The sequence below is a fragment of the Haemaphysalis longicornis genome, unplaced genomic scaffold (assembly GCF_048455015.1).
Source record: "Haemaphysalis longicornis isolate Haplotype H1 unplaced genomic scaffold, Haemaphysalis longicornis Haplotype H1 scaffold_8, whole genome shotgun sequence".
Taxonomy (NCBI): Eukaryota; Metazoa; Arthropoda; class Arachnida; order Ixodida; family Ixodidae; genus Haemaphysalis; species Haemaphysalis longicornis.
In genome coordinates, this window is record NW_027526445.1 from 107790091 (window position 1) to 107811619 (window position 21529).

At 46.5% G+C, this 21529-nt stretch overlaps 1 protein-coding gene across 1 annotated transcript; it reads right to left on the reverse strand.

Moving 5' to 3' along the window:
- Positions 1 to 211: 211 nt before the first annotated feature.
- On the reverse strand, positions 212 to 12204 carry LOC144148425 (uncharacterized). The gene is made up of 6 exons (XM_077679958.1): positions 12190 to 12204; positions 10513 to 10780; positions 10306 to 10449; positions 7042 to 7130; positions 3571 to 3760; positions 212 to 351 (listed from the first exon to the last, which is right to left on the reverse strand). Exons 1-6 carry the CDS (start codon positions 12202 to 12204, stop codon positions 212 to 214), a joined length of 846 nt encoding a protein of 281 aa, XP_077536084.1.
- Positions 12205 to 21529: the final 9325 nt, after the last annotated feature.

The window sequence follows — 21529 nt, forward strand, 5'->3', positions numbered from 1 at the left end:
GAAGTGCATTAAAATGCACTCAAAGTGCACTTGCAATAGTATTTTAAATGTATTTAAATCTCATTAAAAGTGCATTAAAGTGCTAAACTTAAAATGCATTTAGAATGCATTACTGAATGTATTGCTTCCTTCAAGCATGCAACAAGCCATGCAGAATAACCCACACAAGAAACTCAAAATTCTCGAGGTCCCAGACGAAGCACAACTTTGTTTATTCAGCGATAGAAGCTGGTGCCTGTGTGGCGGCACTTCCGCTTTTCTTTAAAGTTGTAGCCGCATTGTTGCATTTGCGGCGCAGGTAGCTACGGACGTCAGACTCCGTCACGTTGGAGAATTTCTCCAGCAGATGGACTGAAAAAGAACAAAACAGATTTAAGGGCAGTCCTAAACAAGGTTTAATAGGCTGCAATTTTACATGTGCAACCGTTGAAGTATGATCAAAGGAATGTCCATAAAAAAATGGTTTGAAAGCGTTCAGCATTAGCCAAGTTGTTGTTCACTGAAAAGTGCTACATATATAGCCTAGGGCTGTTGCTCTTTTTTTGTGTGCCTCAAAGCACTGTAGGTGCTATGAGGTGACCAGCTCAAAGCAGGAACACCTAGAAAGCTGTCAAGGCCCTTATACTGCGAGATACATGCAGCCACTGGCTCCACTCGGCACGTCGCACTTTCTTTTAGCAGCCATCGTGAATGCTCCACGTACTGTTAGTTGCATTGCTCCTTGTGTCCACTGTGCTAGGTTGCGCACATCAGTTTTTGAAAAAGGGAACTGAGCATTTGGACTAGATAGTGCACTCCAAAACACAACATGCTCGCCCAATAATTTTTCAGGACTTCCATTAACTATTACAAGCTCACTAGCATTTCTTGCCTGTGGCGCTGCTAAGGCAAACAGGTCCATCCTCGTTCAATTCGCGTAGAGAAAGCTCAGCATCACTGGAATTATTTGGTCCCCTCTTTAACAAGCCGTGCCAACAACAAACCCTTGCACAATTTCTCTCCGCGCTACCATCCCCTTATGCAAGTTTAAGTTGGTATTCACCATAGTTCTGCTCTGGTAATCAGCAACAAGTTTGTGCTGTTGTGGCACATGTCAATTCGTGTGTACACGCATCCCCCTGGCATGGCAGATGCAGTGGCTGCACGCAAAGTGTTTCTGCTTAGAGAAGACACTGCATGCTTTTCTTAATTATCCATCCTTGTAAAGAATGTGCCATATCTACAAACTCAGCTAAGCTTGTGCAAAGTATGGTGGAGATGACATTCGTCCTACAAAGATACACCGTGCCTGAGATTCGCTCACACGGGCGGCCACCCAACCCATCGGAACAACTAGGAGGGTCCCCCAGAGCCAAACACGTGGTTGGCTGCAGCATTCGATGGGACCTGCCTAGAGAAGCGCCGGTCAAGGATTCGCACGCAAACAGCGGTGCCATCGACTTCAGTGCCAGTTGCATCACAGAGGCTGCATGACAAATAGCTACATCAATGCTAGTTTGAACGTTGACGTCATGAGCGACACGCCTGAGAGGAGGTATGGGCACTAAAGAAGAAGAGTGTGAAGGAAAAGTTCCACAAGCAAGAGTTGAATGAGGAGGACGGAGAGGAGGAAATAGGCCAGGCTACATTCCTCGAACGACACACAGTTTTCTCGGACCCTGGGCAGAGCCAAGTGACACATCAGGCAGGCGAACAAGATCCAGGCTGTGTTCCCGGACAGAGAACCCGCAGCAACGCACTGTCGGCGGTTCCAGGCGACATCAAGGACCAGGCAACGCGAACCAATTGAGCTGCTGGCGTGGGACGCCTGGCCCGGGCACTCACAGCAGTTCTGGCATGCACCGGGAACTCTGCACTGCTTACTCCTGTCAGCAATGACTGATTCCGCAATGAGCAGGCCCCACTGGACATGACTCGCACCAGCTCCGCGTGCAACCGACAGAAACAGCTGATGACATAAGAGGCATCCTGGCACAAGACAACAGCAGGCAAGGTTGTGTGCAAACATTTTATCAGGAACGTTCAGGCACAGTGGGCAGGCTAGTGATTTGGTGACTCGTGTAAATGTCATCCCCATAAATACAATGTTTTCATTGTAATCCACTTACTTGATCGATGTGACATTTTGGCGAGCCTACTAGGATCCATTTTTTCCTGTCACTTTCAATCCAGCTAAGCAGATAATAGATCCGGAGAAACTGTTAAACAGATCTGGAGAAGCCTTTCATTTATGGGGATGACATTTACACGAGTCACCAAATCACTAGCCTGCCCACTGTGCCTGAACGTTCCTGATAAAATGTTTGCACACAACCTTGCCTGCTGTTGTCTTGTGCCAGGATGCCTCTTATGTCATTAGCTGTTTCTGTCGGTTGCAAGCGGAGCTGGTGCGAGTCATGTCCAGTGGGGCCTGCTCATTGCGGAATCAGTCTTTGCTGACAGGAGTAAGCAGTGCAGAGTTCCCCGGTGCATGCCAGAACTGCTGTGAGTGCCCGGGCCAGGCGTCCCACGCCAGCAGCTCAACTGGTTCTCGTTGCCTGGTCCTTGATGTCGCCTGGAACCGCCGACAGTGCGTTGCTGCGGGTTCTCTGTCCGGGAACACAGCCTGGATCTTGTTCGCCTGCCCGATGTGTCGCTCGGCTCTGCCCAGGGTCCGAGAAAACTGGGTGTCGTTCGAGGAATGTAGCCTGGCCTTCTTCCTCCTCCTCGTCCTCCTCATTCAACTTTTGCTTGTGGAACTTTTCCTTCACACTCTACTTCTTCAGTGCCCATACCTCCTCTCGGGCGTGTCGCTCATGACAGGCAACACGTGACAGCTAAACAATGAAAGAAAAATCTATTTTTCATGTTTATACAACGCCTGCATTATGCAGAGGGGCAATATTTGCGATATTTTGTCGTGAACACATACTCAACCGCAGGGTGTGAAATCACAGTATTGAAAACCCATTTATTGCCCTTTTAAAGTAAGCTGCTGGACAGATACATGCCGAGTCATTTCACGACTTAGAAACTTAAATTATGATGTATACATACAACACAGTTCCTTAGTGCTAAATACTTGCCCAAAAAATAGTGCTTACAATTTTGCTAAATGTATTTTTTAAGGCATAGCTACATATACAGTGGGCACCACTTGTGCTAGCATGCCCTGAAATATTTTCTTGCTTGCCACAGATTTAGATGTGGTTATCAAGGTAAATCTCTTGTGAATGAGTGATAAAATGCTCATTTCTTACACCCAAGCTTGTTTTAATATGATTTTTTTTATTGTGGCTCTAGACGTTATCATTTTTCTTGGGCTAAAAGGCACACTATAGCAAAGGGCTATAATTTACTTTAAAGCATCCCTAGATCTTTAACAAGCTCTCAGATTCAGCCCCCCACAATCTAGTTGTTTTGCTAAAAAAAAAAAAAACAGCTGCCACAATGTCATGCTCAGCATGACACCCAGTGGGTACAAATAAGTACCCAAAGCAAGTGAGCTGCAACAATCATGTTATTTGGCAACAGTGCTACATGCAAGATTATTCAGTGAAGTGACCACTTGCAGTGTGCAAACAGCCTCACCAATAATATCGTCCACTGTTTCCTTATCTAAAGCGGTTTCGCCGCCGCCGTTCAGTGACCCCTTCAGGCAGCACCTGCCCAGGGTATCGTTTCCGAAAACCATCTGGGCCAGCTCTTGGGTGTAGAGCGACGGCGTGTTGCTCAGCATGAGCAGGCGTATCGTTGGGATCCGGGTTGTGCCAAACTGGACCTGCGACAGGAAGAAAGCAGACAAGCCAGTTCACCAAGTTATACTTTGATGACCTAGACACAGCACCTTTGTTTAAAAGTATCGATTAGCAGCCACCAATAAGCTGGATTTTGGTGTGTTCTTAAACTAGTTCGATTACTTTTGGTACCTTGCACAGAAGCTCATACACAGGGCTCCCTTCCTTCATGTGAAACGTGAACATATACTATGAGTTAGCGAAACATGAACAACCTTCCAGCAGGCACTGCAGACTACTATACCATGCATTTTTTGCAAATTCGGTGCAAATGACCGGCACTTTTCTTGCACAAACCAGTGAATATTGTGTTAAGAAAGCATACATTCCTGCTTATGAAGTGTTCTCCAATACTTTAGTTTGGGTACGTGCTACTTTGAGGGCATGCCCCTTGATAGGCTTCAGAGTACGCATACAACATGGAGAGTAGGGGCACACCTTTCTAATAGCAACATGCCTACTGCTTGAATGGTAATTTCTTTACTCATTGACTATTTGGCACATGCATACCTGCCAGGTTCGCCGGGATGTCATTAGGGAGATCTTATGGGGGGGGGTCACAAGTAACATAGTGAAATATTTTACATGCGTTTTTAATTGATTGAAGAATGATTGTGGGGTTTAACGCGCCGATGCAACGCAAGACAATGAGGCGCGTCGTAGTGGAGGGCTCCGGATTAAGTTTGACCACCTGCAGGGAATCTTTAACATGCGCCGAAATCTCGTACACATGGGCGTTCTTGCTTTTCACCTTCATCAGCAAAGCGGCCGCCGCGGCCGCGAATCGAACCTGCGTACTCGTGCTCAGCAGCACGCCTTAGCCACGGAGCCACCACAGCGGGTCCAGCCACAAGTCTAAACAAGGCAGTATCGGCCAACAATAAAACCTGTTTCCTTTGTCTTTAACTGGTACATCGGAAGCAAACATGCGGCAGTCTACGTTTCCAGCTAGCTTTTGTGTGCGCGAGTTTAGTTGTTTGCTTCCCCGTTCAAACATTAAAAGGGTTGTTTATTATATAAACACAATTATTGAAGGAACTTCTAGTGTTCGGAAGTTAGGGTCAACTCATTTTTCCTTCACCAAGCACAATAATACCAAGCGAGGAACAGTGACACTGCGCATCCTGAAACCACTTATATGTAATTCGATTGCTTACGTGCAATGAATAATTCTGTTAGCGGTTTAGTCACTTCAATATCCTCACCTATGGCTTGCATTCAACATTAAGTTAGCAGTTACAGCACTAGGTGAATTGAAATTGTTGAAAGGTAGACCAGAATTCTGGACTGCACATACAAACCAGTTTTTAAGCTGCATTTTAAAGCAAAGCTTTCTATCTCTATTAGCCAACGATTCCTTCGTGGCGTGCGGGACAACAAACTCCTAACGCGGATGAGGATGGGAGGGCAGTTTTCACTCCCCGATGGCGCAGCAAAAGGGCATCATCACCCACCGTTCCCCGCACACAGCTGCCTGCTTGCACCGGTGGGCGCATTGCAGGGTCGGTTTCATCGGCTGTTTTAGTGACGGTTGTTTTTGGCCTGTTCTGGTGTGCTTCGCGTCAATTGCGTGCTTCCTTTGCACAGCTTGATTAACTTGTTCGACAGCACCTACTGGGTAACCCGGACCCGATAGAATTAAGTGCTCACATGGCAAGGATACGTTAAGGATTGGTTTGCAGGGCGTGAAAAGGAGATGTGGAGACCACATACAGACATCTGGCCGCTAAACAACTACCTTTTGCGCATTGCTTGCACGAATGGAACTCCGTTTTTTAAAAAGGTGAATACCAATTCGGTTGTGTTTTTTAGAGGTATTGCAAAAGGCGAAAGTAGCAACTGGTTCTGATAAATAGTGATTATAAAAGTTCACTGAGCTTTCTCGCAATTCTCAAACTTACTGAAGTAACTAGTTTAAATCGGTATAAATGGGAATCCCTAAGCTCACATGTCGTATTGTTTTCGTGTTCGCGCTTGTGACCCGCCGCGGTGGCTCAGTGGCTAAGGCGTTGCGCTGCTCAGCACGAGGTCGCCTTGTTCGATTCCCGACCACGGCGGCCGCTTTTCTGATGGAGGCGAAAAGCAAAAACGCCCGTGTGTACGAGATTTCGGCGCACGATAAAGATCCCCAGGTGGTCAAAATTAATCCGGAGCCCTCCACTACGGCGCACCTCATCGCCTGCGTTGCGTTGGCGCGTTAAACCTCAACAATCAATCAATGTTCGCGCTTGTGTCACGCGGTAATGTTGCCCCAAGCTAGCACATCAGGATGGCTAGGTTCTGCTGTCTCAACCTTCGAAAGACGCTCCTCCATTCTGCCAACTCACGGCTGGGCTACAGCAGCGGCAGCGTTCACCGCTCCAGCCCGGCCGTGGCCGACGCTGCTGCTGTGCTCGGATGGTGCACCCTCGAATTCCAGGTAACGGCTGGCAGAATCTCTGGTTTCACTCTTTGTAGAGCCACATGTGTGAATTCAAGTGACGTCACATGGGCAATTGCTGTGGGTGTCGTTTAAAGCTTTGCTTTCCAACCACCTTCACAGCATGGACTGGAGCCAATTTTTTTCACATGCACTCTATTTTTTACTCCTGTGCACTTCTGTGGCTCCCACAAGTTATAATCACACACAAAAAAGTTTTTTTTTCTTTTTCGAGTGGCTTGATGCCATCTTACACAACAGAGGTAAAATTCTGAAAAAATTCAGCAAAAGAATGCAAGATCCAGCAAGAAAACTATGTGCAAGGTCAGAGTTCTGTTACAATTGTTGCCAAAATAATCAAAGCAGTCGCACCGCCAGGGCACATGGACAGAAAACTGTCAATGGCAACTGATAAAGGACGTTATTTTTTAATTACATGGTTAACAGCTGTACAAAGCACACCCACACAAAGGGCGTGTAACTCTCGAATGTTTTGCTGCCAACTGATAGCGTCCAAGGTCTGTTGAGATGCACCTCAAAATGAGTATTTGAAAGACACTGATTAAAATCTAAAGCAATGAGTTGATAAAATATTTTACATTTATGTTCCTGAAATGTTGTTCAAGCAGATAAAATTAAGCTAAAGCAAATAAATTTTCTGTTCCTGGCCCTTTCAGACATTTATGCATAAACATCAGTCTCTTCCAACTTGCTTTAGCTGTCGAACTTGGATATAATTAAGCATCCCAGGACTTTTTCTTTAAACTATCCCACACACTGTAAATTTGTTTCTGTTAAGAGAAAATATGCCTCGGCTAGTATCACAGATTTGGTGTCCAGACTTACACATGCGCCACCACTCCCAGCTGCGACATTCTCTCCCAGAGGCCGATTCACCATGCACGATTTTATGTCCGCAAAGAGTGCAGGCATCCCTAAAAAGCAGAGAGAGAAAGCAAGTACATACAGATGTGTGTATATAACAGCTGCATAGCTGCAGTGCACAGGTCAATTTTTCTGAGAGGTGGCTAGTGCAAGAACTCTGCAGCACACACTGCATGTTTACATTAAGTGCTTAATGCCTTAAAGGGGCCCTACAACAGTTACAATCGACTGCTAGCAATGTATTTTGGGGTAAAGTCTATTGTCCCAGCAATCTCCTCCCGCAAGAATTATGAAAATCCGTTCACTATCACCGAAACTACGCGCAATGAGAAATCGCACATAATCGCTCCCTCCCAACTAGACCAGGGACAAAGCGACAAAAGCTGCGCGCTCTCTCCCGGAGAGGGGGGCGGCTCGCGGCATTCTCTTCGCAGCCTTCGATATATCACAGGCCGGGGAGTTTTCTCCTTTTCTCCGCAACGTGGAGGCGCCTATTTCCGGTCTGGTGCCACAAAAAAGCAGGCATGGTGGCCTGCTCGCAAGCAAGCGCTCGGGCTGGTAGGGCGTTTTTGATGCAATAAACGTTTGTAGTCGAGTGGTCCCGTTGAAAAGGAAGTATTCAGCTCGTTACTCAAACTCCGTGCACACTCAAAACACAAGAGAAACGGCAAAACTGTGCCTACAGGTTCAGACATAGAAGAGATTCGTACACAGCGATGACGACGGCGGAAATGGGAGAAATTAGCCGTGAAGTTGACCAGTGACAGCCGATCGGGCAGCCATGGCCTCTATGACGTCGCTCAGGCCATGCCAGGGGGGCATGGCCTGAAGGGTGCAAGAACTGAAGAGAGTGCGGTTGGTTTTTCCACGTCTTTCACAGCGATTTGCGCACTCACTGCTTCACGTGCACGTGTATATTTGGCTTAGGTATTCCTGGCAGTGTAATCTAAACGTTGCGCAGGTATACTTGCACTGCTCAGAGTGTTGCAGGGTCCCTTTAAGTTTTAATGCCATTAACTCACTGCTACACGCAAAAATCTAATGCCATTTTCGGTTTAAGGAGTTCCGCACAACTCATTCGCCTTCATGAATGCCTTAAATCTGCCTACTCTCGAACACGATGGGCATCAAATGAAACCAACAAAACTCTCAGCACCAGAGAGTTGTCACAGAAATGTAGTTAACCCTTTGAGGGTCACGGGCGTACATGTACGGCATCGGCAAACACTTTCAAAACAGTCAATGACGTACATATACGGCATTACTTGTATCTTTAAAAAGCGTGTCTTTTTCGCCAACTTCTCTTGCCAACTTCTCTTGCTTGGCATGTGCTGCCACACTCCGGAAATACGTCAAATTTTTTTCTTGCACCGATGGCTCTTCTTTTTATTTTTTATGATTTACCTCAGTGGCGCGCCGGCTATTGTTTGCGCATCCGCTAACAAGGGGGCGCGCTGGGTGTCGCCCACCGGTCACCTCTCGCTTCTTGCGCCTACCACAGACCAAGGTCACCTGCGAAACTGATGAGGCTCTTTTCTCCTTTTTATTTTTATTTTAGGGGCGGTGCGCCTTTCCTCCGGGTGCTTCCCACTTTTTGCGCCCGCTAAACTGATGTCTATCTGATTTTGATTCACTGAAAAGGTGCCAGCTTGTTGCTCTCTCGTTTTTATTTAGAATTTTTCTTGTGTTACTCATGAATAAACCACATATATGTAACGACACAAGCGATTTTTTTGTCACTTCACTATGGTCCCCCTAAAAAAATTACGATAATTTTTTCTTGAAATAGGTTCACCCGAAGAATTTAAATCAGAAGTAAAAAAAATCGACCCTGGGGGAGTCGCATTTGGCAAAAAAATTCAACCCTCAAAGGGTTTAACTTCGAAATAAGACGCTTTTTTGTGCACTTTTGGTGGGGAAGTTCTCATAAGGATAAAGTTCACTAAAATAGCAGCAAAAGGCAAAACATCGTGTTAGTCGTCGTTTTGAATTTTTCAGATTTGGCTACCGTTGGCAGGCAACCACAGTTGCTGAAGCGACTTTTAGAAACGGCTCACACCATTTTTCAGAAAACACTATTTCTCATAACATTTTTATTACAAAAAACAATTTTAACCCTTGTAAATATTTTTATCTACTTTAAAAGCTTCTAAAATATTGGTGCATTTCTTTGTTGATTATCATGCCGAATACTTTGCATTTTTGCATGCAGCACGATCTGCCCAAATAATGTAATTCGGTACTTTAAGGCCTTAAACACTGAATATCATTTTCATGTACGTGTGGCACGGGTATAACTCAGCCACATAGCCTGATTGTTTTCAAAAAACAGCTCGCATTGATGTCAAACCGCAGCTATCTTTTGAACGAAAAACAGGGCCTAGAGCTACATGCTAGGCTGTAAAAGACTAGTTTTCCTTCAAAGGTTTTGTCAGTGCTGGTTGAGACTTTCTGAAAGGTGAAGTGCACCATGGGCCATAAGACAGCTGCCATAAGTGCAAAACCCAGTAGTTGTCCTTTATGTGTAAAAAATGGTGCGCAATCAGAAGAATGCAGTCAACAGGCCCAGAAAGTTAGCTATTTCCTCCTATCACAAGTTTGCTTGACTGTGCCCCGTATGCTAAAAGGAAAAACAAGACACCGCTAGTTTGAAGTGAGCATTCTACATCTACAAGTTCTGTAACTACAGGTGACCATGCTGACGTTGCGAGGTTTACATTCACCTGACAGGCCACTGTTTAAATAAACAATTAAGGCAGCAACGGCAGCAAAGGCAGCAACACCGTATGGCACATGCACACAAGGCATGTGAGCCGCATCTGAACCAAACAAAGCTGCTAACAGAAGCCAATAGATAGCAGAACTGAACTAGGCTGTAAAGCCCTACTGCTCCTTTTCGAATGTGAGCACTAGGGACACCTGAGACATGCCTGAAGGCACATGCCACACTATGGTTGAGAAACCAAAGTAGGTATCCTAGAGGCTCCAAACATGGAGGTGAAAGGAAAATGGTAGACAAGCGCTGTAAATTGTTACATAATTTCTGTGAAGCTGCCTGCTTGGCAGGTGGACACTACTTAGGCTGGGAGCATGCGGGAAGGCTAGCAGGTGAGGCAGGGAAAGAGAGAGCAACAGGAAAATGGCCGTCAGAAGCCATTATCAGCTAACGCGACAGGAAATGCTCAACAGAAGGTGTTGCTAGAGGTGACAATTTTTGATTCATACCTTCTAGAAGTGGGTACAGAGAATCCATTGCAAACAGGGCTTTCGATTCGGCTTCGAAAGCCCTGCTCTCAGCGGCCTCAACCCGTGCTTCCAAAATCTCCAAGCGCGAGTCTTCCACGCCAGCAGCCTTGGCATCGGCTTCTGCTGCCATGGCTTCGGAATCAATGGCCCTGGCCTCGGCTTCAGCGGCCCTGGCCTCGGCATCACCGGCCCTGGCCTCGGCGTCACCGGCCCTGGCCTCGGCGTCAGCGGCCCTGGCCTCGGCGTCAGCGGCCCTGGCCTCCGCCTCAGCGGCCCTGGCCTCCGCCTCAGCGGCCCTGGCCTCAGCCTCAGCGGCCCTGGCCTCAGCCTCCGCAACCCTGGCGTCGGCTTGTGTTGTGGTCTTGGCTGCGGTGCTGTAGGCTTTGCCTACCACAGCTCGTGCCGCAGCCGTGGTTGCTGCAGCCTCAGGGTCATTTTCCAGGTCCCGGGTACTCTGGAAGCAAGCAAAGGCTTTGAATGGCCAAGACATAGCCAGCCCTATCATGCCTTCTTCAAAACACGGAAGTCCCGATTTTAAAAGGTGCTTTCCACAAAACCACTGATAGACGGCCGTACCTCGAATTTTCCCTCCAGAACAAGTTTGATCACAATGAGGCTATTTATCAGACAACACTTTTCGTGTCCTGAAATCTTGTTAGACATTTCAAGCAGGGGAAGTAAGAGAGAATTTCGCTGACAACCATGCCCATTAATGTCGCCTCCTTTTTGACTCTTGTGCACTGCGAAGATTTTATTTTTTGAGCCATCGCAACTTTCTGTAACTTCCTGCTGATAGCGACATTATGATCAAAATTTACCTGTTGATGTGTGCTTAGTTTGCTGAGTATTACATACTGCTACCTCACCCATTTTCTTTTTTGTTCCCGTTATAACTGCACTGGATCAGTGCTGAGAAGCTTTTGGGGGTATTTTTATTAGTTTTTTGAATTTTGCTTTTTTTTACTGCTCACAGAAGCCACCAAAACTAATACAATGATAACAACTGTTGAGCAGCAATATCGACAGCTTAGCTCAACGAATTCACCACTGGAAGTGATTCATGTAAAATATGAAAATAGCGTTCAATCACAGAGGTTGCCACCTGTTCTGGTGTCTCTTTATCGTTTTTCTTTCGCCCAAGGGCAATGCACTAGGCAGAACAGCAAGCAGAGCTTTTGTGCGCACAACTGAACAAATGCAGGAACACTGGTAAAGAAGTGTCGGTTTTATTTTCAGTGCAAAGGGGGCGCGGCAATGTAGCAGGAAGAATACAGCAGCCACCTTTTTCAAGGTTACTTCCGCGCATTGTAAACACCTTTTTCAATGAGGACGTTGTTGATATCAAACCATGAATTTGTTAGGACAATTTCCTCAAAGCCTGAGCATGTTTTTTTTCTGAGGTAAGCATGTGTTGGTTCAAAAGTGCAGGGGTGGGAAAATGAACTAACCTGTGTTAACGCTTCTATTTTTCGCAGTTTTTTTGTCAGGGAACGCCTTGCTTCAAGCAGTTGCTCTAACCTGAATTGAAATGGTGTAAGACCCCTTGTGTACAGAGCTTGTGCTTCTTCCGGATAATTCGGGAGAGTTGGCAGGTATGCACTTGCCTCATCCATGTGCTATTCTTATGTTTCGAAATCATGCATCGACCAGTCAGCTTTCCCATTCACTGGCCTCCATGGCAGCAATGCTGAACTAGCAATGAATTTGGTAAAAACTGATGTGACAAAGCAGGAACTTTGTTTTATGTATGAGGCTTTGTTTGTGTTGGCAAACAAATCCCTTTGTCTCTGTCACAAAAAACCATTTAAAGGGGTCATGAAGAAAAATAAAGCTGTTTAATATCAAAGAGCTAGGCTTCAGTACCTCAGCCAGCTCCATTCCAGCCCCGAAAAGTTTTAACTAGAATGAAAAACGAAACTAGAGGCCTCACAACAATTGCCCGGTCATGTGCATTAGCGAAGGGTTAGTTGAGCGGGCACTAGCAGCACAAACAACATTTTGTGGCATCATAGAAAAGTTGCCTGAAAGCTGCTAGAAAATTTCTACTGATACACATGTTTGCTTTCATATCCCCATTATTTGTTTGAAGTTTGCTCTAAAATTCGTATTATTGTCACAACGGCAAAGCAGTCTTCCTTATGAACCAAACTGGCATTTTGTCTTCATGACCACTCTAAGATATCAGCAATGTCACTTGAAGAGAATGCACGGCTATTTCACTTCAATATTTTGCAAAAGGGAATAACCCTCCCCCATTTATTTGTGGGCAAAAACAGGGTTTTGCAATAATCAGAACTTTAGCAATTAAACCATATGCAACATCAAACACTTAGTGCGCTGAAGTACCTTTAGCAAAGCAGCATAACATCCTTATAAATGCGCACCAGTACCTTTTCGTTGGCCTCCTGCCTGAGTCGCTGCAGAACCCGGTCCTCCAATGCCACTGCCTTTCGTTTCCGGGCCTTTAGTGATGCAAAAAGAAACACAGTGAAAACATACTTTGTGAAACAAAACTATTGAATTCCCTAGTTTACCAAAGTAACAAAAAAACTTTAATGCTAGAAAACTTTCTTGCAATCTATAAAGGAGACTGGCAATATAACTTCTAGCATTGAATATATGAGGCCATCGTGCTGAAAAGTGCCAACCCGAGAAAACTCCACACAGGTTGTTTTGACATTAAAAATGAAAGGGTGTGATGGATAAGCAAAAATGCTGAGAGCAGAGGCACTAATTCAAGATTTCTGTACTGAACATACACCTGGGATATGAGGTGCACCATGTAGAGAAGGGTTCGAAATTTGTTTTATTGTGTCGCAAAAATATCTGCTGTGACCAGGAATTCAGCAAGAGCTAAGTTGCCAAAAGGAGAGGGAAGTAAAAAGGTGCAATTTTTTATAAATAATTATGTGTACCAAGATGCAAAAATCCGGCCATTGTTGGCAACAGAGAATCCCAAAAACTACTGCAACTAAAAAAGATAAAGGGCCACATTCAAACCGAGGTACATAACATTCAAACCCAGGTACATGCGGTGAGAGTAAAGTGATTTAAAGGGCTACTGAAGCACTTTTAAAACCAGGCAAAACTCTACTTTTTACAATTATTACATTGGTCAGTTTGTGCCTGTAAAGTTTTTTTGGTCATTTTTAGCTTGGAGACAGCGGTATTGGTCGTTAAAGTTGACCCTACGCCTCGCCCACTGCTTCCTGCCGCATCGCCGGAAGATCGAGAAACTGAGAGGCAGCGACCGGAAGTAGCGTCATATTCGGAAGACGGCCAGTGACGTGCGCCGCCGCTTCGCTGTGTCCCAGTTTTCTGGGCAACTTTCCGAATTAAGCAGGCGTGTAATCTGCACTTTATTAATCATGATTGTCTTAAGTTGCTTTCGCGTCGATTTTTTAACCGTAATGCTACTGTGTGATTCCCTAAAGCGACTCCTAGATACCAGAGATTTCCTACCCGAGCACCCGTGGCTACTACATTGCCTTCACGAGTAGTCGCGGGGCCGGCCGTGTCGTCGGCTGCTCTGTGCTTCACACGCGAAGCGACGGGCTCAAACAAATACGGAGGTACCCCAAGTCTCTGATCCATTATTATAAGGGAATTAGAAAATTTGTGGGACCACAGCGCTCTGAGCTTCCCGAACTCCTTGCTCGTTTTCCCGATCAACGTTGTTGGCTGTGATGACAACTTAGCTGAATAGCTAGATTTTAAGAAGAAATCAAGCGAGATGAAAGAATGAAGCGTTTTCTGCGCGCAGAAGCGCTCCGCACACTCGCCGGTCGTGCATGCCCGTACGGCGCACGAAACGGCTCGCACCACACATGCCGCGGCAGCGACCGCTCTTCGCTGCCGTCCAGAATCAAGGCCGTCGCGAAAAGCAAGGTAAACGTGCAAGAGAGGATGATAGTGTGGTGAAAAATTGTGCTAGGGATTGTCATCCAAGGTGATTTCGAAAGAGGTGATCGAATTCGTATCGCGATGCAGAGCGCCGACCGGTCGCGGAGGCTCGTCGACAGGCCTGCCCGAGCAAGAGATGCGGCGAGAGGCTGATGGATGGCGTTACCTGCGCGCAAGAATGAGCACAGCACCGATCGCTAGAATGACTATCAACGTTGGAATAACGTTTCACATGCGAGAAAGGGGATGATAATGTGGTGAAAAACTGTGTTAAGGATAGTCATTCGAAATTGTAGAGATAGCGGCGACCAACTATCTCCCTTGGTGCTAAAGCTAAAGTTCCCAACAACACCGGCGATCCGTGCAACCTGAGCCGGCTGGAGCTGTTGGGGAAGGCGTTCTAAGGCTCGTCCGGGACCAGCGTGCTGCGCTTGGGTTCCTCTACCTTTTGCGGGGCGACCAACGTTCAACTCCCCTATTCTAAAACATGCGTATGTGCAGCGATGCCACGTTCCACTGACCGGCCAAGCAGCGACCCGGCACCAGCACCTCTGCGTGACGTGGCGACCGGCGCCGGCCGCACTGCCTGCGCACATCGCAGGCCGCTGCACAGAGCTTGTTGCCGCCTGTCCAAATGTAGAAACAACGTTCCACATTCGAGGATGGGGATGATGGTGGGTTGAAAAATTGTGCTAGGAATTGTGGCTAGTGCTGGTAGTGGAAGCGGCGAACCAATATCTGCGCAACTTCCCTGCACCCGAGAAACAAGTCGGCCATGAGTCGTTGGGGGAGAACCCCTTTCTAAAGCTCGCCGCAAGCGAACCTGTTTTGTTTATACTTCCCTCAGGCTCTCCTATTCTAAGGAAAGATTGTGTGAGCCCTCCATTCACCAGAGGACCTTCTAGCCCGTATCTGAATGGGGACAGAATGATATCTTCAGGCTGTGCGGTCCCCACAGCGCCGGCACTTCCGAATATGACGTCATCTGCCGCCAGCCAATCGCGAAAGGCAGCCAGGGCTCTCACCGTGCCCTCGAGCAAGGGTCATTTGTTTTGACGAAAAAAGATGGTTTGGGTGTATTTACACATAAAATAAACATGTTTTTCGAATTCAGCATCAGGAAAACCATAATGTAATGCCCACAACAAAATTTTTTTGAAAAGCTCTTCACCAGCCCTTTAAGCACTCCACCTACACCAGAACATGAAACACACCTGAGGTACCTGCTCGCATGCTTTGAACGCCAGGCAATATGGTTTCCCCTAATGATACTTAACTGCTACATCACATGTGGGTCATGCTGGTTCCATGAGGCTACCAAATGCCGATTCATAGCCCTTAACCATGGAGTTCCATGCATACCCATACACCCAGCCACTCAAAGGCTAATGACGTTCACGGCGAATTTGCAAGGTTCAAAGTTGCTGTGACATTAAGATACTCATCTACGATTCCCACATATTCACTCATGGGGACTGGAAAGTGAGGATGACAGCTGCCATCAGAGGCAGAGTGAAGTGCCGGCAGCAATTTTTTTGCCACAGAACCAGCATTGTCCTCTCTACAAAGACTGCTCATTCTATCTGCCGAAAGCACCATGGCTAACAAGTTTCCGCTAAATCCGTGACATAAGGGATCTTCAAAGTTCTACCCCCATGCAAGCTATCGTTAGCTTCCAGGCTTTTCTTTGCATGTCTTCATGTACAGACTGTCGAGGCCTTGAGAAAAAAATTCATTGTCCATGCAGAGTTACACTTAACTCAAAAAAGGAATAAAAAAACAGTAAATGATAAAGAAAAAATCCTATGCAGCTCTCTTGCACTGTACGTTAAGAACAGCAAGGTAGGTACTCGCCCTGGCAGTCTTCGTCGTCCTTGAATCATCCCGTGTTTCTTGAAGCATCCTGTCCAGGAGCTTTTCAAGTTCGCTCCGAACCGCTAACAAGAACGCATGACACATATTCGTGAATACACTGCAAAAATTTATGTTTATGCATGTCTTGGGCTACTTTCTTAAAAGTAATGGTGAATGTACAGGGTACAGCCTACTTGCAAAGTACACGATATCTGAGCGTCGACAATGTCTGTTGCAACAAGACTGCCTTCAAGGTATTCCGGAATTAGCGCAAAAGTATGGATACATACTGCATGCACTTCGTTCCATATAAACAGAACCGCACCTTTTCGGTACCAAGCACCTAACGACAGCAGAGCAAGGTACAAGCTTAGCAGTACGATTATCTAGGCAACCACCACCGCTTCATCGCTTATCGCGTTTTCTCGAGACATCAGTTTGCACAGCAGGGCGTGCTGTTGGCTGTTCTTGCGTTCTTATAATAGTCTGTGGGATAAACTTCGCAGCTGCGAGTAGCGTTGTCCTGTTTGCGTGTTCCCTGTGCCTCGCTTTCGAGCAGTTTTTTTCCGTCATTAATAAGCCACATGTAACAAAACCGCCAATAAATCGCATGTGTTGTTGATAAAAAAATCGTAACAAACAGGGAAAACAGTATCACGTTAATGCAAGAACGCGGTGTTATGAATTAGGTACTGACTACAGCGACGGGGCCCGTCGCTTTAAAATCTGAACTACAGTGATGGGGACTAACTCTAGCTCAATCTGGACGGATCTCCAACGCCCGCTTCACAATATTTCAGCGAGAGCAGTCGGTCTTGATTTTTACCTAACCAGCCGAACCGCTTCCGCTCACTGACTAGCCAGAGTCACGGTTAATTATTAATCACTGGTAATAATTAGAGGAGATCGGGTGTAACGTCGGCCGTGGCTCCAGCGAGCGGTTCGGCCGCTTGAGTAAATAACCAAGACCGACTGCTCTCATTGCGTGAATTTTAAAGCGGCCGTGAGGTTTTGATATTACAAAGCGCTAACTACGGACACACACACACACACACACACACACAAAAAGTGCGAGAACCGAACCAGGGACTTTAACGTCCGTAGTCAGCGCCGGAACCACTACACCAAATCCCGGAACGAGATAAGGCAGCTAATCGGCTTGTTTTGAGTTCAGTTGATTGATTGTGGGGTTTATCGCGCCGACGCAACGCAGGCGATGAGGCGCGCCGAGTGGAGGGCTCCGGATTAATTTTGACCACCTGTGGATCTTTACCGTGCGCCGAAATCTCGTACACACGGGCGTTTTTGCTTTTCGCCTCCATCAGAAAAGCGGCCGCCGCGGCCGGGAATCGAACCCGCGACCTCGTGCTCAGCAGCGCAACGCCTTAGCCACTGAGCCACCGCGGCGGGTTTGGCGTTCAGTCTTGAGGGGGCCCCGTCACTGTAGTGCAGATTATAAGCGACGGGCCCCGTCACTGTAGTCAGTCCCTATGAATTAAAGAAAAATGATTGCATCACTAAGGTATCACACGGCCTACAAACGCGTTTATGCGGCTAGAACTGGGGGAATGTCCTTAAATTTCGCATCTGGTCGATCATCATGCAAAGGAATGAATGACCAGCCTGGACGCACTCATTTATTTTTATTCAACAGCCAGTGCACATGACCATATCGAAGAAACGAACACGTGCGTTTGTGTCGCTTGCGGCCGTTTGTCCTCGTTCGAGTTGTACGGTTGAATAAACAACGATCTAGGCGCTTGTACAAAGCAGTAGGGACAGCATATACAAGTTTTGGCACTGTCAGCTAACAGGACTGGCATAAAATAGTACTTACGACTTAACTTCACAAGCTGGGCTGGTAGGAGGCTTGTCGTTCCGGTGGCTCTTTTATTTTTGTCCTCATCGGGCCAATTCACTTTGACCCAGTTGCGCTTCTGGGTTGGCCCCGTGAATTCGGGCCAGGTCTTTGAGTTGTGTTTTCTAATGGGGTCAAAATCTTTTATGAGCGTAACCGACTCAACGGCAAAGCTTTCATCGGGGAATCGGAAGAGCCCGTACTTGTCCATTTTGAGGGAAAATGGAGTCAGTACAACCAGTACAACAGAGGATTTGTACCGGCCGGTTTATTGTCGTGGCTGAGGTTGGATTGGATTGCGTTGACTGCTGCGCATGCTGCAACGCCGTGCACGGGCTCGCAAGCCGCTGCTTACGGCTGCAAAATCGCCGACTTGTTCCTCTCCCTGGCTAAAACAGTCAGCTTCGAGCCTATAAGCCTATAATGTAGATTAAAAACATTTCTTCGGGACTATATATATAAAGAAACTTGTTTGAGTAAGTCCTGTCCACGCAGTGCAAGACAAGAAGTTTCTGTGGAGTTTCTGCGGACACATCAGTGAATGGCTGCCTAAGCGCTCGGTTAAATTTCTGCTTCTAATAATTTGTTCTTCGTAAGATTACGTTGGTATAATTATCACGTGTTTTGAGGCGGGGAAGTTATGGAAGAGCTGCTGTAGGGGAAGGCGAAGCCGCGGCTTTTCTACGAAACTTCTTAAGGCAGCATTTAGTTTTGAAACTCGAACGGGTCCTCACTTGCATTCTAGCAATTTTAGCGGTAGAAAACAGTGCTCGGGATCCTAGTTACAGCTGAGGCACCCTTATTTACGCCAAAACATATGCATAACACCCCCCCCCCCTCTTTTTTTTATTTTTCTTAGTGGCTCTTCATTTCTAGCTATGGTCGCTATGATCATGTATGCTTCCACTTCAGTGATTGCTATGCTCTTGTGAGTGCGCTAAGGCTCGTTTCCATTTATGTATGTGGCTACGCTGGAGATACCAATCCACATAACTGACACGGCCTTCTCGACAAAATCAGAGAGGCTTTTGTTTGAAATACCCACCCACGCGAAAATAACTACACACAATTTTGACACGTGTGCAAATGTACTCTTAATGCCTAAAACTATATACGCAAGAGTACAAAACGACGTGGTACTATGCCGTCGTTGAACCAGTATGTATGCCTACGCTCGAACATACAAAATTCTTATCATTGAAAAACACAACTACATTTTTTTATTTTATTCCACGGCATTCACACGAACCACTTTTTCTCTCTTTCTAGAGTATGGGAACGGGTTGTACCTTCGGGTATGTCTAATTCTTACAACCTTGGCGCTGCTGTGAGGCTTTTTGATCTTTAAGTGAACGCTTCATAAATTAAATGCTAACGGGCCGCAACGTCGATCGTTACCATGCGACCTCTTGCTTACATAAAGTTATAGGCGGGAAAATACACACGTAGAAGAAAAACTACGCGACTTGCTAGTTGAGCCGAGAAATAACCCGGCCTCTTTTACGTAGGTTGTGCTTCTCCAGGGAAGCTATTGTACTTTTATCGCTATACTGTGCGTGCATGTTTGGGGAATATACGTGTCCTGGTTAATCAAGGTAACATTTTCGCCTTTCAATATGCGGAATTCACAAATATCGTTCCGGAACCACCTTGCCCAAACTTTTCGTGTGCACTGAGCGAGGCATATATCTCTGCTATCCCGTCATGTCAAACATAGATCTCGATATTGCACTGCCAGCCCACGTGTCCCGACATTTTTATTATTAGTAATACTACATGTTTTCAGTATATCCTACTAAGCCCTGATTTACAAAAAAGTACCGGGTTGCGTGAGTTCAACGTGCATTGCTGATAATATATAATATATGCATGTTTTATTCAATAAAGAATAGGTAAAAGACTTTAGCTAAAAAATGATGTCAGATGATCGTTCGAAAATGACTTGCAGGCGAACTCTGGGAAATTATTTACATTTGACTGCATTTTTAACAGCACTGAAGACGGGGACACAGGAAGGGCTGTGTATCGTCCAGAGACAGATTATCCCGGCTTTTCTTACTGCTGCCCTCCTCAACTTACAGGAAGTCACAAAAAATTATTCACAAACTGATTAGAAATCGGGCTTTGCGACACGGTGCTCACGCATTTTTTTTAATACAACACCGCGGCTCGCTCATTGTGCGTGCCAAACGACTTTTGACTGACGTAAAACACACATATGTTTCACCATGTGTCTTAATTCCTGTACATGCATGTTTGTAAATGGTTGTTTTGATCTTGAAAACGGTGAGGTGTGAACACGAAGCGCTTTTGCACTGATTGAACTCATTCACAACATAAAGAACCGTCGATTTTGCCACTCGCAACTAATCAAGGAATCAATTTAACTTTACTGTCACCAGGGGCAGTGGCCTTACAAACGGCTGAATGTGATGTACGTCGGGGAGGCGGTGCTAAATACGGGGAAAATTGCATGTGTGCACATTAAAAGAATGTTTGGCGTGGCTTTGAAAGGCTATCACATGTGTTGAGCCCAACGTGGCCTCATTAATCTGCTTTATTCTACAATTAAATGAGACATCTACAAGTTAACAATAATCGGAAGTGGTTGCCTTACGGGCAGCGCTTGTAACGAACCGAGAAGCGCCAATCCTTCGTTCGACGGCTTTCCGTCATCCTCAACGCCTCAATCGTGTCCTCGATCCCTTGGCTACCTAATGTCCGGGCAGACGCACATGCGGGTGCTCGCTTAGCTGCTTGGCCTGTTTTGTTGTTCCTGGGAAAACGCGGGGGGCGAGTGGTCGCTGACCCTCGCCAACACCACCTAGACTTTGTTGTTGCTGCGACACAACGCGACATCACGGCGAGCTCCGCGTACGTATGCTGCCTGCCCGGCGGAAGGTGCATCGCGAAAGGGCGCGAAAGGGCGCGGAGGAAGGGCGAGGAGGCGCGGACATGTCGAAGGCAGGCCAGCGGAACTAATCCCCTGGCATGGAGGAAAGAATGTCCCCTGGCCTGCCTTCGCCATGTCCGCGCCTCCTCGCCCTTCCTCCGCACCCTTTCACGCGCGCAGGCCCAGACGGGTCCCCGTCAACCCGGTAGACGGGCTGCCAGAACTCTCCAATGGCTTTCAACGTCGCATAATTCCTTTGCTGCTGTGCGAACGTTGGCTGTGCGTTTGGATGCCATACGTCGGAAGGGAATGCGCGTTGGTATTTCGCCCTGTATAAAAGTTTTATTTCTAGAAATGATAAACTGTTGTAATCTCATACACAAGAAGAAATTGGCTCGGCCACAGCTCTGTTGCTTGCAATTAGGAAAAAAAAAAAGCTAGTTGCATCAAAAGCTTCACGCATGCACATATGGGCAGTAGAAAAAAAAAATAATTACGTGTGCATATGTACACAATAAGAAGATGTCCCGCACATTTTTCTTTTAATATATCGTCTCAAATAAAATGTTTCTCAGCACGCACCATCACTACTCGTGACGCAGCAGCTTAGAGCAAAATATTGTAAAAATACATGCATGTTTCTCGTGGAAACTGCGCAGCCGTACGCAGGTAATGCGTATGGCGGCCACTGACGG